The sequence below is a fragment of the Empidonax traillii genome, unplaced genomic scaffold (genome assembly GCF_003031625.1).
Source record: "Empidonax traillii isolate 1590-97213 ecotype Southwest subspecies unplaced genomic scaffold, ASM303162v1 scaffold248:size1534464, whole genome shotgun sequence".
In the NCBI taxonomy this organism is placed as follows: domain Eukaryota; kingdom Metazoa; phylum Chordata; class Aves; order Passeriformes; family Tyrannidae; genus Empidonax; species Empidonax traillii.
This window is the reverse complement of record NW_020955441.1, coordinates 592414-609315: the sequence shown is the minus strand read 5'-3', so window position 1 is coordinate 609315 and position 16902 is coordinate 592414. Positions and strand designations below refer to the sequence as shown.

At 40.2% G+C, this 16902-nt stretch overlaps 1 protein-coding gene across 3 annotated transcripts in view; it reads left to right on the top strand.

The window, feature by feature from the left end:
• GALK2 (galactokinase 2) overlaps positions 1–6063 on the top strand; it is a 45468-nt gene extending 39405 nt beyond the window's left edge. For all 3 annotated transcript variants that reach the window (XM_027888945.1, XM_027888944.1, XM_027888946.1), the window contains one exon: positions 5579–6063. In XM_027888945.1, coding sequence (XP_027744746.1) covers positions 5579–5786 — 208 coding nt within the window. In that variant the 3' untranslated portion in view covers positions 5787–6063. The remainder of the gene's footprint in view (positions 1–5578) is intronic.
• The last annotated feature ends 10839 nt before the right edge of the window (positions 6064–16902 follow it).

Below are 16902 nucleotides of genomic sequence, written 5' to 3'. Positions count from 1 at the left end.
ATCCACAACTTTCTGCCTCTGCCCCAGCCACCCTGTCCCAGCTGCTTCCTGCACTCCCATCAGAGCTCCTGGTGATATTCATATTCTGCTCCTCTGTTATTGTTCCTACTTCTCCTTGGAGAAGGATCTGTTTAGTTTGGGAAGCTCTGCCCTAAATCTTCCAGTTTTGAGGAAAATTAACTGTTTCAAATTGAAGCTAAAAGCTCTTCCCCCCCCCAGTTAATACCACCTAAAAATGAAGATTGCAAAAATGTGTCTTTACCAGCAACTGGCCTTTTCTTTTATTAACCAAATAATTAGTCTGGCTTAGAATGAAAATATGAATTTTAAAAACATGCAATTTACCATATGCTTTTTTACTTCAATACTCGTGGGTTTTTTTAAGTTGCAAAACCCATTTACCAGGTTTGTAAATCAGTAGAGTACAATACAGATGATTATTTAGGTTAGTCTGATTTCCTTTGCAGACATGATGGAATGGCCTCTGAGGTAGAAAGCTACAAACTTAACAACTGAGCAGAAGACTTCTGGACATTGAGAGATTATTTTGTATATGGGATACACGTGCTGTTTTGTGATAAAACCCAGAGAAGCCTGATAGCCATTGGACAGAGTGACAGTAATTGAGCAGAACAATTCCTGATCCTTCTCTTGGGCCATGTTCCATTTGTTGTATCACACAGTGATCACATAACACAATAAGCTGTGACAGTCACTCAGCGGGGCAATTCCACCAGGGTTATCCCAGCTGCTCAAAGGGAACTGCTGATCCCTGTGTGAGAAGGGACAACTATCTCCTGAATCAGCTGAAGACAGAAACTGAAACTGTGCTCAAAAATCTTGGGCAACAAAGTCTTCATCCCATGCAAGGCATCAGCACTGCCTGTTCTGAGACACCTCTGACAGGGGAAGAGCCTTCGAACTTAACATCTGCATTGTTTTGAGGTGCAGTAACTCCCCAGTGCTCACAGCTCAGCAGTGGCACCCCATGACTGCCCTTTGCAGACCTGCTGAGCCATTTGAAGTGTCCTCACTTGGGTGCCCACCTTGGATCCTTCTGAACGGGCCCGTTCTCAGAACCCCTGGGAGGAGACTGTCCTGTCCCACGCAGGGCAAACCAGGCCAGGCATAACCTGGCAGGCTGTGCAGGGTGTGGGGTGACCTGGGTTGTGCTGCAGGGCTGGCAGGGACAGCTCAGGGCTCAGTGCAAAGCTCAGCACGGGAACTCCGCGCCCATCTGCGCTGAGCTCTGTGCTTTGGGGGCGAGGCAGCCGCTGCTCCAGCCAGCCTGGCCACGGGGCACTGGCTCGCAGGAGGCAGCTCCCACACAGGCACAGGGCCCAGAGGAAAGGAGCAGTTAGGATTTTTCGAAATTCAATTCAAATTTCAATTCCAGGAAGCAAAATATAAATAGTAAAGGAAAAAAGTGATGTGTGTGCCCTCATTACATCAGATTTCTAACTTACCAGCAGAAGAGCCCACAGCAGAACGATGGGCAGAGCTAAGCACCACAGTGGAGCATCATTTGTGTGAAATGATGTCTAACTGCTATATTAAAGTTATTTATTCTGGTTTTTTTTATTACATTCTTTGCACAGAAACAAGTAAATTGTTTGTTCGTTATTCTTTACGGTCTTGTCCCATCAAGAGTATCTCCTAAGAACTGTATCTTTCTTCTCTAGAAGTTTAATATTAAATCTTTTTCTGATTCAGTAATTAGATTTTTCAAAGTGTATAGCTATTCCAGATGAATGCAGCTTAAGCCAGCATCTAATTTTTTGGAAAAAAAGTCTTAACTTTTCTCAAGTTGTACATTAAAGAAGCTGAGGGACATAAAATCACTAGTCACTCTAGGAAAACTTGGCTGATGTGATTATAGAAATGGCCAGGAACTACAGAAATTACATTCTTTGCTTACGATGATATACAGCTGCCCTGTAGCTTTAAAAAGCTTTTCCAAAAATACATTCCACAGAATTGCCTGAGTCTACTGCTGCTCTCTCCTTACAAGGTTTAAACTGTGAAGAATGATCTGCATATCCAGATGTTTTCTGTTTTGCCTAGATCTTTATGTTTTACTGTACAACCTCTGCCAAGAAAGAAAGGGATCCATACTTGCTGTGGTTTGTAGTGCTGAAAACTGTAACCGCTAGTTGGTCAGTTTTTTTTTTTTTTGCTTTGCAAAGACAGAAGACTTGTACTTTTCTCTAACCTACCTCATGCTCTTAATAGCAACTTTACCTGTTAGTCTTTTAAAGTAGGTAACACAGCAGATTTACCAAATAATTAAGGGACAAAAATTTGGATGTGAACTCATGAATATGTTAGGTCCTCTTGGAAATCTCTCAGAGTCCTTAGTGTTGCCCATAACTTCCTTTCAGTCTCTTGTTCTCCATCTTCCGTTGCTATAAATCCCGATAATTGGTGTGTTCCCAGCCATGCCCATTACAGCTGAATCCTCTGGGATCACTTTTAAAGGATGCAGTTTGTACATCACATCCAGGTGCATTATGGTGACCAAGACAAATCTGCATTTGTTCAAGACTCTTCCCATTACCAAAGCTGATTTTCTTAAAGCTGCAAAGCCTGCAGTCATGGCACAGTTTGGAAATTCAACAAAAAGTTTGCAGCCCTTCCACAGAGCCAGAAAGGCTTGAAGATGCTATTCAAATGCAAACTAAGCTACAAAGCAAAATATGTATAATCCTCTCCATTTATGTGTTTTAATCTCATCACGTTAACTCCATGCTTTCTGAAACTAGTTCATAATTTTGAGTATTTCAAATTTTCACTTTGTAAAAGCACAATTATTTTTAAAATTAACTACTGCAATGTCTTGCCTATGGTAATGGTAGTAATGGCCAGTCTTTGGGAACGAAGAACCGGGGAAGGTCTTTCCACCTTCCAGCCTGCGCATTGGATTTTTTAGGTGAGACACAGTGTGCGCGGAACTGAGCCCACCCTTTAATCCTAAGGTTCATCTGCTGGGGCAAAGTGAGCTTGGATGGTGGCAGCGAGGTCCTCAGGACGTAGATGGATTGCCTTACAGGGCTAATTTCCATATATCAAACTATGGGACTTCCATTTTTACTCTTTTTCTTTTATTCTTCTCTCCTTTGCTGCAGTACTCATGTTTTTATTCTCACTTACACCCCTACAAGATAATTCTCCTTTGATCCAGTGAGTACTGGAAAAAGATGTATAAACTCTCGAGGAAGCAAAGGCTGAAACCTGGGACTGGGAGCTGAGTGTCCCCAGCACTGGGCTCCAGATACTCCATGACCATTCCCTGTATTCCTTGTCCTGGTGCTGCAGCACAGCCCAGGCACTGCCCAGGGTACTTCCCACATGTGAAATCCCAGTGCCCAGTGCCTGGGAGGGTGCCCCATCCACAGGATTGTCTGCCCAGACTCCTCTTCCAAAAGGCACGATTTGGACGCCAGTGCACCAGCAGAGTGTCTGGCCAGGAATGCCACTGCACCAGAGGGGCTGGCTCAGCACTCCACGGGTTAGGACTCCAACAAGAGGGTTTCAGACCTGTCCCAAAGACAGCTTTCTCCTGTTGGACCTAAATACCCACCAGACACCACATCTCTTGCAGAGCACAATTAGGTGCTCACTTGTGAATTCGTGTAATGTCAGGTACCCAGGTTTCAGATGTTACAGCACTGCCCATCAAGTTCCTCAGCAGAAAACCCCAAGTGTCTGATCAGATCACCACATTTGACACTGTTAAGCCGCAGTATTTTGAAACACAGTGACTTCAGCTCTGCAACAGGCATATTTTCTGTCTACATTATGCTTTATTTCAACTAAGTATTTTAAAATGACTCAGTAAAAATGAGGCATGAGCATGACCACAGAGAATTACGAAATCAATAAAAGGTTCAGAACAATTCTGAAGGGATTTCAGTTGCCTACCAAAATAAAAGCCAGACACCATCAGAAATGCAAAGTTCTGACTGAGGTAACAGACCAAATGAGTACAGACAGTTGTTTTAGCAGACTGAAAAGTGGATTGGGCCTTACGAAGTCGATGGGAATTTCCTTATTGATTGCAATGGAGACTGGATTGGATCCTGCTTGTTTTAGGAGGTTGCTCCATGGACTAGAAACTACTGAATTGCATCAGAGAATGAGTGGCTTACAGGAATAACAATAAGTAAAATAGAACACCAACAGGAAATGCAGAATGAACATAAAATCGAGTCAATATGAAGGGTGGCACCACACAGACACACTGAAGAAAGTGTTTCTGTTCAAGAAGAGATGTGTGTTTAGAATCAAACACATATGTAAGTACTTGCTTGAAATATGACCTAAACCTCGACTAACCCAGCACTACACCAGATTCATTTAACATAAAATGCACACATGAAAAATTACAACAGCTCTGAGTGAGCTGTCCTTTTCCAGCACCGCTCACATGATGCTGCCTCTCCCTCTGACATACTCTGGGGCTGATAAATCTCTCCATGCGTGGCTGTTGGAAACACATCAAAAGTATTTGTTTGCAAATCAGATTAGATCTCCCACGAGAATAAGATTTCAGATGAGTTTTCTGAATCTGACTGGTTCTGTTCTGACTCGGTTAGAAAAGCCCCAAAGACATCTATTACATGGTATTTGCCTACTTTTTCTGAATCTAAGGAAAGATCAGGAACACAGGTAAACAAACTAATGAAAATAATTCTACTTAATTCTAGTGGGATGGTGTCTGAATCTTGCAGTGTAATAGCATGGGATTTGCTGTAGGACATTTCTAGCAGGCCAGTATCTTGAGGCTGGGAATGGTTTATATTTTGGATGTCATTTATTTGTCATTGTTCTTTCTATTCACCCTCCTCATTAAGAGCATTTTTTTCTTTTGGGACTAAGTTCTTACTTTACCTCTGTTGCTGGCAGTCTCTTAAAATCATGAGGTTTCCCTAAAGAGAGAGACCCAAATCTGTCCATTCAGCATAAACAGATGTTTAGGTGAATTTATTTACACAGAGTGCAGTGACTCTGTTATGGCTTCTTGAGTGTTTCTGAACTCTCCTTTTCTTGACTGGCACGCTCAGCAGTCCTGCAGAAGCCTGTGAATCTTCAGCATGGTTTAGATCTGTCCTGGAAGAATAGAGCTATTTGTCTTTGCCACATTAGAAAATGGCTTGCATGCCTACATCCTGTGCAATTAGTTTATGAACCCTCTTTTGTTATTTTTGTCATGTATTTCTGTTTTCACTTCTGATGCCTTATGAATGTTGCTAACACAATTCCTTTCTTCTCCTGCTTTCTTCATCTCAGCTGCACTGTGATCCTTAAAACAGCTGATGCTGAAGCATTACAAAACAGGGTGACTTTTGGAACTGACACAAATTACTATATTGCAGTTTAAAGCGTCAGCACTTTTTTTTGGGACCAAAATGGTAACTGCAAATTGCTGTAGTGTTGCACACAACCAAGGGAACCTCAGAAAAATCAGATGACATGAACACTCAAAACACATCTTAGTTTTCTCTACGAATTTTATGCACGACAAAGCACCCCTTTTGGGTTGATTTTACATGATTTTTCTTGTGTTATTTTGTTTTAGGCAATTTGGGGCCATTGGGTCACGCCTGACTGGAGCTGGATGGGGTGGCTGCACTGTGTCAATGGTGCCTACTGACAAGCTGAGCACGTTCCTAAAAAATGTCAAAAAAGCTTATTACCAAACGGATGGCCAAAGGTTAGCAGGGGAGAATAACAGTCTGTTTGCTACCAAACCTGGAAGAGGAGCTTTGGTTTTTGTTGAGGCCTAAAGAACGTAAAAATTTTAAAGAAACTATGTGGAACATTTGGAACTGGCAGTACTTCCCATGCCACAGTAAATGAATGCCTTTTCTGGTTTGTATTGTAATGAGCAGTTGCTATTATCAAAATGTATTTTTGAAGAAGCAATTAAAAGAAAACCCTTTTATAATCAAAGTCTTGCTTTTTTTCCATACTAAATATATATTTCAGTATAAACATTGATGTACTAAAACCCAATAATGGGGAAAACTGAAATTGAAATAAAGATGATACTTCGTTACACTGGCTCTCTCCTCTTCCCTTTGCTCCATTAAAGAGAGGCTGTGGAGCAATGAGCTGTCTCAGTGCAGGGTTAGCAGGGCTGTTCAGTGCTTTTTCCTCTTCAGGTGCTGGACATTGTTTTGTTTGGAGTGTTTTGTAGAAAAGAAAGATTAATCTGAAGCATTCAAAAAATTGGAATGACCTTGATAAGCATTAGAATTTTATACTCTCCATAAATAGGATAATTACTGTTGTCATTAATACTAATATTGGAGGAGCACCTGCAGGCCAAGTCAAACATTATGTTAAGCAGGAAAACTTCTTCTAGTGATAGAAGGTATATTTGTACAAGATGACTTGGTATGAAAGTTTCAACAACAATGAATGTTATCTGTGAGCTGTGCAATATGACAACCTGCTCCCTGAAGAACATGAACAAATAATGAAGCAATGGTGGATTTTGAGGAATCCAAATATCATACTCTAGTGGCTGAATGCCAGCTCTGCTTCTGCATGGTAGAACATCCACATTTTATGCAAAGCTATTAAGAAGGACTAAATATAATCCATTGAACATGTAAAAAAAAACAATTAAAATGTATAAGGAACAATTAATGAGATAATTCACTTAGCTGTACTAAGCAAAAGTAAATAGGTAGGAGCACCAGAAAATGTCACTGACATTACTGATAAATTCCAACCTCACTCCCACTTTACACTCCTCACCATCCCCAGGCTGGAACTGCTCTGCCAGGACAGACCCACAATAAGTTGCCTCCTCAGGAGGAGAAATTCCTGTGATTGCAGAGAGGTCCTGTATGTCAGGAATCTCCAGAGATGTTCTAACCCTGCTTCCAAGGGGAAGCTGAGGTTCCTGTGCCCTCTCTCTTCCACCTCTCTGCTCTCTCCAGAGAAAACCAAAGGCAAGGTTTGGTCTTGTCACAGCCCTCGCAGCCATAAAAGACACAGCAAGAGCTGGCCCTGTGCACATTTTTGTGATGCTAAGCACAAGTTGATGTCCAGAAGTCTGCATCAAATTAGAGATCCCTCAGAAGAGATTTTCTGTACATTGCCCTTGCTAATTCAGGCCAAACCCAAATTCTCAGAGGCTCCTGATTCTGTGAGGGGGCTCTGCCAAATGTGAACACAGCAGATGAACAACAGCCAGTGCAAACTACCAGATCTTTTCAGGAACCTCAGAGGGAACATGTCATGGTAATGCTATCACTAGAGAAGATTCCTGGTTTCTGACAACCAGGAAAAGTGGAACAGAGTGCTTAGGTCAAGTAAATCAAGCACTCCAAGAGAGGAGAAGGATAGGGATTGGGCACGATGGGGAGAGATGAAAAGAGTGTATTTGGAGGGAGGACAGTGAAAAGGATGCATTTGAGAAGGGACAATGGAGACAGTTCTGAACAACAGACAGAATCATAGAATAGGTTAAGCTTAAAACATCTGCTATGAAAATGAATCTGTGAATCTATGAAAACTGAATAACTTATAACCCATTTGTAATGTACAGCAGATATATTGTATATTCAAATAAACCTGTGAACACAGGAGACCAGAAAGTAAACAAGTAAGCAGCTTCGAGAATGTCTTAGATAACCATCGAGATTTTAAAGAAAATAATGCCTTTGCTATGTTACCAACTGCCTTATGAAATATAATCCTCAGCTTATTCCAGTGATTCTTATTTATTATCCCGTCATAAAAATGGAGTAGAACACAGTACATACGAGTCCTTTCATTAAGGTATTTGATTGAACTTCAGCTGGATTCATGGAAGAGCTGATCAGCATATGAGTAGAATAAAAATATATTGGTGGTTTTTGTTTTTCTTTCTTCCTGATTTGAGCATGACACACAAAGTCATGGAATCTTCCCAAAAACACACAGGATGCAGTACATTTCAAAATTTTTCTGTCAATGAATCTGATAAATTATATTCTCATAAACAAAGAAAAAGGAAACAGAAAACTGGCACAGTATAAAAGAATAAAACCAAATGTTCTAAACTTCTGATAAATTTCTTACTTTTTAATTGCTTCAGTGTCTTTCCCAATAAAATTTGGACATAACTTTCATTGAAAGACCTACAGTGTTCAAACTATACACATAAGAGGGGCACTCAAATGTTTTTATTTACTGACTATAGGAAGTAAATGTTTCTCTTTAAACAAACAAAAATAATGAATCTGTTTTGGGTGGGGTTTGTTTGCTTTTTAAACTTTGAAGACATGTTTCTACACAGTGGTAAAACCATTGATGGGAGCATGAGAATGGTAAACAGCAGGGATATCAGTAGAATCTCTAATAATAAAGCAAGAAGATTTTGATGAAAATTTCTGAGCATGAAGCAGCAGCTCATAAGCATATTTCTTAAGCAAATCTTCCCAGATCTACATTTTTAGTAGTTTTTTCTGACTTCCTTTCAAAAACCTCTTCTATAGCTAAAATAACACTAATTGGGATATCAAATCACACTTGTTCAGGTTAGAAAAGGCCTTTAAGATCATTGAATCCAACCATTAACCCAGCACTGCCAAGTCCACCACAAACCACGTCCCTAAGTGCCACATTTGCACGTCTTTTAAGCACCTCCAGTGATGGTGACTCCACCACTTCCCTGGGCAGCCTGTTCCAGTGCCTGGCAAGCCCTTCCATGAAGAAATTTTTCCTAATACCCAATCAACCTCCCCTCCTGCAGCTGCTGATAAATGATGGGGAGTGGCTCAGTGAGCACTCGCAGCTCCCTCAGTCCCCTTGGGTGGATCCATCCAGACCCAGACACCGGAGTGTGTTTCAGTTGCATGGCAGGGCACTGATGGTTTTCCCTTGGATTTTGGGGACTGCTTCTGCTCCCTGTCCCTGTCCTCCAGCTCAGGGGCTGGGTACCCACAGAACAGCTGCTCTTGCTATTAATGCCTTCTTTGCCTCAGTCTTTAAGTACCTCAGTGTTTCCTCGGCCATTGTCACTGTGTTCCCCCTGCTCCAATAAAGGTTAACACGAGCTCTGCTTATCCATGGAGTGTAACTTTATCTTATTTAAATGCCTGACTGTAATTCAGTCAATCACGAGTTTAATCTTAGTGAGCAGTAAATGGGTTCTAAACCTTTCCAAAAGGGATGTGGAATGGAGACACTGTGAGACATCTGAGTGCAGCATCATTGCCTGGTGCCACATTAATGCTCTGTATTATCCTAATCCCATTGACATGTACGTCTTCATCGCTGTATCTGCTGACTGTGTGTCCCATACACAGGAACAGGCTCATCTTCTGAAACACAACGAAGGCAATTTTACCATTCCCTCGACAGGAGGGGGTCATGGCAGCGTATTTGACATTTGCTGCCTTGGACACAGCACACACACACACATATGGCAACCTAATATATAGTAATTACTTACATAACATTTTCGGGAATATTGGTTTCTAGTTAATATGAGCTGAATGCCAACTCTTATTTTAGTAACTGCTGTGTACTTAGTCAGTATAATCCTTCTGAAATTCCTCTCCATGTGTCTCTTTAATAACATCTTGATATGTTGGAGCAACTGCTGTGCTACAGTTTCAGTTGAGTGAAAGATTTGTATTTTCAGCTCACTACAAAGTTTATTTTTGTGCTAAATCTGGTTAAAGATACACCCATAACAATATACACAAGAACTGTCCTGTTCTAAAAAAGATACCTTGCAAATCATAGCTGTTACAAGCGGGACTGAAGCAGTGTTCCCTGATTCTTGTCATTGTTCAGCTGAGCTAGAGAAAATGAACTCTGTATAAGAACTTGTACTACAAAGTAATAGCAGCATGAAAATCAGATTGGTAAGGCTTAATATCATGAAACCTGTGAATCATACAGCATATTAAATTATAGTTTGAATGCTAGTTTTGAGATGGAAGGCTATGTACTGATAAGAGAGAGTTGGTCACAATGCAGAAAGGACTAAAATGAGGAACATAAAACTAACTGAAAATTGCTCCCTGTGATCCAGCCTTGTCTGACAGATTTTCCCAGCTCACAGAGGATTGGCAGGGAAAGCACTGCCAAGCAATATCACCCACACATCTGTCCTCCCTCAGCTCTGCAGGTCAGCAGCTCTTTCATCGAACGCTCTTCTGAGGTTCAATATCTCGTAAAACAGAGACAAAAGATTAATTCTGTTATCAATCTTCTCTCTTCTACTCTGCCTTCTGCTTTAGGACTTGTGTCACAAGTAGTTGAGATTCTGCAGGACAGCACAGAGCACAGTGTTTTTGCAGGAGATGGGCTGGCAGGGTGCTGAGGTGGATGGTGCCCAACAACCCCCTCTGCAGCCTCTCCCTCTGCAGGGGCACTGCAACACCTGCACTGCCCGAGAGGGCAGGACCAAGCTGTACCTGCTACACCATGAATGCTGCCCCTCGAGCAACTCTTCCCCTCAGCTACAATGATTTCACCAGTGAAACCTGCAGATGGACATTTTCTGGAGCCCCTGAAGGCTGCAGATTTGGCCACTGATCTCAGCATAAAGTGGATTTACTCAGCCCGCAGTCCCAAGCAAACAGTTCAATCAGTACAATAACAAAGAGGGAGAGTTTGCACATAAAACTGATGTGCCCAGAATCTCACATGTAATTTAAGGCACTCACACCTTATTCATCATAGGTGAGACTCAGTAATGGAAAAAGTGCAGAGGAGTAAAAATTGTTTAAGCGAATCAGATGGGAAGACACTAAAGAGCTTTCAGAATTAATTGATCAATAAAGTGTTTGATACTGATTTCCAATAGCAGTGTGTCCTGCAGAGGCACCAAACTCGATGAGGATTTAGACAAAAGCATTTGGTATACTTACTGGATTTTAAGTCTAATGCATTTTGAGAATTGCTATTGTCTCCTAAGCCCCATTTTGTTGGCCAAAATTACACATTAGTATTAAAAGGAAAAAAAAAAACCACCTCTCCCCACAAAAGCACATCTTTCTGCACTTGGCACATGAGGCTCAAATAACTCAATAAAGATTAGATGTACTTCACACTGAAACATAGCAGTGCCCAAGCAGCTGTCCTCCTTCCTGCCAAGCTGTGTGTGATTTGGGGTGTGAATAAAAATATGTTCTATCAGCCAATGATCGAGCCAGATGTGTGGGGTTCTTTTTTTTTAAAATCCACATTAATTTTTCAAGGGACACTGAAGCAAGGTTTGTAGGAAAGTTACAGCAGTTCGTTGGGAATATTTTTAAAGGCCTTATTTTTTTGCCAAATTTCATATAATGGAAGGTTTTATTCGTGTTGTTGCACATTTTCGTATCTGTCCCTCACGTGACAAATACATGTATTTATTTTTGTTGGCTAAGCTGTCCTGACTCAAAGTGGGATTTTTTAGTTGTGCTATTGATCAATTATCAACAGAATTAAATCATTCTGATTAAATACTGAAGTGTTTTCTACTGACTTTCTCCCAAGGAACATCCTTTCTTAATTCTGTCTCCTTCCTTTCCAGGCTTCTATCTAGGAAAGAGTTCAGACAAGAACCTCTACTTGAAGAAAAAAATCAGCTGCCCAAATAATAAGGTTTTTATGAAGGTCTGAACCTAATTTTATGTTAGGAACATGAAGTTCTAACTTTCATAGCTGAATTTAAAAGTCTAACAGAAAACAGGAGCTAAAATCAGAACCGAAAGCATCTAGCAAGGATTTACAGAACTTCTGTCAGATTAAGTTAAAGCTCCACAGTTGAATCATAAATTTAATCAGAGACAAATACTAACTAGGAATGGAAAGATTTGGGGACAAAGGGTTAAAGGTCAAGGAAAAAATACCTATTGGGCTTTTTTTTCAAGTTAGTTATGGCCAGGCCTTGGCCCTACAAATATATCCAGTTAAATTCCTGTGCAATCTTTCAACAGCCAATCCAAGAATACCAGCAGCAGAACAGATGATGAGCTTTCAATAGCCTTGATTTTTTTTTTTAATTTTTTTTTTAAATTTCTTTTCAGAAGACCATTGTAGAGAGTGAGTGAAAGCCTGCGCAGCTTTTGTTTCTGAAGATCTATAACCTGATGATGGCCAACAGGGAGAGAGGGGTCACTGCTTGCAAATGATTTTCAATACTTCCTCTAGAGGGAATAGGGTGGTTACTGTGAGCTGCTTCAGGAGATGGACCTACAGGCCTCTCACTATTGTTATTGAAAAACTTCAAGATTTATTGTCCTGCCTAAAATTCATAAAATATTAAACTTTCTTCATTATAAGATTGAAGTGCTTTGCCCCTGTAAAGTTGATTTTTCATAAAACAAATTCAATGCTTACATTAATTTATTTTTTTTTGACAGAAGAAAAAAAGTTGTGATTTGTGGGATTTCTCAGTGCCATCCTAATCTCTCAGGCTCTTGCACACACAGCTGCTCTTGGTGACCTCCTTTCTTCCTGCCTTAGCTGTGCTCATTCAGCAAGAACAATCTGGGTGGGTCCTGTGGAAGTGAGAGCCCAGCTCTGACAGGAAATGCACATCAGCTTGCACAGATTGCTCCAGTCAGGGCACCGAGGTGGCTTTTTACGCTTCTGCTCCATCCCAAAGGCAACGGCAGTGACTTTGGGAGCTCTCTCAGGGCAGCCCAAGGGGCTGAGTTAGCAGAGTCTGAATCCCAGCTATCTGCTTTAGCTCCACTAATGAGATTTATTTTATTTCTATGTAGGTGGCCTTTTATTTCTTAAATGCAATTAGCATACAGTTGTTGCCTGATGGTTTTATTTATTTTTGAAAGTGCCGACTACTGGCCTTGCTTTCATAGTTCTCGCATTTCCAGAACTGACTTTTGTGCTCCACAAGCCTATTTTCAGGAAATATTTTGTAAGAGGGGTGATATTTTGAACTCTACTTTTTAAGGCTGCAAAGGCTTCTGCTTTTTTCATTCCTTTGTCTCTTCATTAGGGGCCATCTTTAATTCCTAGATGTGTTTTTTGGAGGCAAGTTCCTTTCCTTTGACACGTACCGTGAACACAAAGCATTCAAACCACTTTCGGTCTTTAGGTGAAGTTATGTGTTTAATTTATGAGATTCTATGCTATAGAATGTTGGGAGTGGTGCACCCAAGTTTACATATTTGCCCCTCTCTAGGTTTTCTCCGGATATTTCCTGGCATGTTCATTGGCTGCCTTTTGCTCATTACATAAACACATGAAAAACCATCCGACTTGCTCAGTTTTCGCCGCACAATGGATAGAAGGTTTTAGGCTTTTAATCAAACTGTGAAAAATTTCAACATCCCCGTTTTTTGAGGATGACATAGATGAGTGCTATGTAGTGTTTCCAACTTCTAAGTTGTGTTACAGCCTCGATTTCTGTGATTCATGAATTTATAATTCATACTCTCAAAAAAGAAAATGGAACATTTTTGAAAATCAACATCATGCATATTGCAAACTACAATAAACATGTCAGCAAAAGTGGATATACTAACAGTTTATGGTGGCCAATTTGCTACTTTATTCTTTTTATATAAATGGACAAATTACGACTGCCCATTGTGGTCACATTAAAGGGAGAATGGTGTGGAAATTTCTGTTCTCAATAAACCCATAAAGAAGTGGACATGACTTATTTTTAGACAGAATTATGCTCATAATGTGAATAGTCACCTAAAATCTGCTGAGAAAAACATAATCAGTTTCACAAGAAGTCTAAAATTTTCTTTTTATCCCATTAGTCAGCCTAATAACAAGTTTTACAGTTTGTCCTTGTAAAGTTCATAAAAGCAATGACAAATATAAAAATGCCACACTGAAAGTTTGGAAAAAAAAAAAAAAAAGTTTTCCACTCTTCTATATGATGTTGCGAAACTTTTTGAAGTCAGTGAAGTTAAACTACCATAACACATAATCTGACCCCTAAATTCACTGAGTAAGGGCTGCCCTGTTGGAACAAAAGCTGCTTAAATTCGACAGGATTCTTTACAAGCTGTGGCGCCCCTGTGCTGGATATGCAGAAAAACAGTGGCAAAGTAGTTTTCCTTTAATGGGTTTTGTGCAAACTCTTCCATATACAGAAGATTAAGAACCCCATGAGAAAAGGTTTCAGGGGAACTCAAGTAAGTCTTTATTAAATCTTCCAAAAGCATTCTAGTTAAAGAATATGTCAGGAAAAGTACAGAATTCATTAGCAAGTCTTTGCTTTTGAAACCTGTTTAAGACATAAACAACAAAGGGCTCTGAATATCTGTCCTACACAACAGATAAGTCCTTTCTACGTTCAGGAAGACAGATGCCAGATAGAAACATGTCCAAATCCAGAAAATACTCTGAACTTCCTCAAGATTTATAAATGTTTGGATCCAAAGAGTACAGTTCAGGGCCGTAATAGAACCAAGTCAATATACAAAGCTAGAACCCAGATATGAGAGGACTTTCATTAGGTTTTGGGGGGTTTGATTTATGTTTCTCATTCAGCCTTCTTCCCCAAAAATCTAACAGAAATAAAGTACCCAAAGCTGCAGTGCAGCCTTACTGCAGGCATTCTAAATCATATGTTAGGGTAAAGGATAACGAGATGAAGAACCAATCAAAGCTTTTTTCTGTATTTTTAAGTTGCTGTCTTTTAGGCAAACCACTTGCTGAGATTGTCTGCATTACTGTGGTCTGTCTCGGTCTAGAAAAGAGAAAACTGTCCCAGCTATTGTGGATCACAGCAGAAAAAGGAAACAAATAAATGGGTGAGACTTGAGTAATGCATTCTTCTCTTCCCTGCCCCGGCTGGTTTAAACCATCTTGGCAAAAACTTCTGAGGAAAGGTTTTTAAACCCAGTGCAGGTTGGTCAGGGAGTCCAAGAGGGTATCGTTGTTTGTAAACTTCAACCCAGTTGTTCTTCAAGGGAAGGAATCTGACACAGCATTGTCAGCATTGTGTGCCTTAAGAAAGTAGGAGATCAAAGGACTTTGGCCCCCAAAAGTCTGAGGAGCAAACACTTCTATTCTGGATCTGAACTGATACAAAAGGACTGTAAAACCAGGAGAGACGTCAATTAAGGATGTTATCAAACAAACTCTCTGCAAATATTAACGGAAGAGGCTAAGAATTTCTACACACATATTACAAAATATTTATGTTGAGGTGTGGTTCTTTTTTTTTTTTAGCTAAGATTTTTTTTTTTCACCAAAACAAAGTAGTGTACTATGTAAGGGTGATACCAGGATAAGAAAGGATCAGAATTTCTGACAAAGGTTGATGGCAATGATCTAATGCTCTGGGAGACCATTCTCCATTTCAAGCAGGAAAACTACAACAGTCATAAGACCAAGTCCTTGGCATGGAACATAAACACCTGCAAGTAAGCTTGAGTTATTTCAAAAATCAATGATGTATTTTATGTACAGTCGTTTCAAAAGAATCGAGGTATATGAAAAATTAAAGTTTTATCAAGAATTAACCTAGCATATCACATTTTAAACTGCAGTTTACTACAATCATGCTCTTGCCTTTATCTGACTAATTGATTATTTTCTGAGCCAAAAAATTTTCCTTTTGTGAACACTGAAAGCATTAAAATATGGTAAAAAGGAAAACTGAAAAAAAATCATGTGAAACATGTAAAAACTCCCCAGCACAAATATGGTTATAAAATGAAAAGTCCAACATAAATGCAGAACTATTCAAACCACTGAGGGTAAAACCATCAGTTATTAAAGAAAGATTATATTTACCTCTGACTGTTCTGTCTAGTTTTTTAAACAAATCACATGTAATATTATTGAAATTGTAGATCAGTAGAGAAAAAGCAACCTTTTTTTTTCCCCCCAGGTTTTCTCCAGTTACGTGTATTGTTGTTTTCTCTCCATAATCCTCTGTATTCTGTCAAGTATTTTAGTAGCATAGTCTATAAATATTGACAGAAGCATGGCTTTTGTTAGTGAGGTACCCATGGTATGATCCTTTTAATATCAGAAGTATGTAAAGCAATCCTCTGTTATGGTTTTGGATTCCTTTGGCACATCACTTATATGTTCACAATCTTCCCTTTTCTTTCATCTGCCTATTTCCTACCTTCAGGTACATTTTTGCAAATTGCATCCTCTGTTAACAGAAATATAAAAATCATCCAGTTTCTCTCCCTGGCAATACAGAAAGATTGCTGTCTTCCTATTTTCTGATATCCCTTTTCATCATGTAGCATTTTCTTGGTACTTTAGGACACACTTCACACTTCCAGCAAGATGTCAATAAACGAAATCTCCTCTTGGTATATTTTCCATGGGTTTTTTCCAGACAAAATGTTATACAAGAAGATTCCTCTGCAGATAATCAATCAGTTAATGAAAAAATTGTGCTAAGAAGGTTATTTGATCCACTTTCTGTCTCTTAAAGGATTGGAAACTAGACAAAATACTACTAGCACTAGCAATAGAAGACAGATCCTTAGCTCAGTCTCCCATGTTTTTAAAAGACTGGTATTCATAATACTAGATATCCATGGTGGCAGGCAGTAGTAATTATCCAGTGCCATGAGATGATGTCCTGCTGCCTGTCCCCTGCCATGAGATGATGTCCTGCTGCCTGTCCCCACCCACCTGCTACAGAAGAGAAGAGTGATCTCTAAAGCACAGGTGTGTGTAAAGCCTTCCAGGACCTAAAGGGGCTCCAAGAGAGCTGGAGAGGAACCTTCTCCAAGGGCTTGTACTGGGACAAGGTGGAATGTCTTTACACTGAAAGAGGGCAGGTCTAGGTTAGATTGTAGGTAGAAATCCTTTCCTGGGAGGGTGGGGAGGCCCAGGCTGCCCAGAGGGGCTCTGGGTGTGTCCAAGGGGCTTGGAGCGACCTGGTCTAGTTGTGCTGCCTGAGGCAGGGCTTGGAACTGGATCATCTCTAAGGTCTTTTCCAACCCA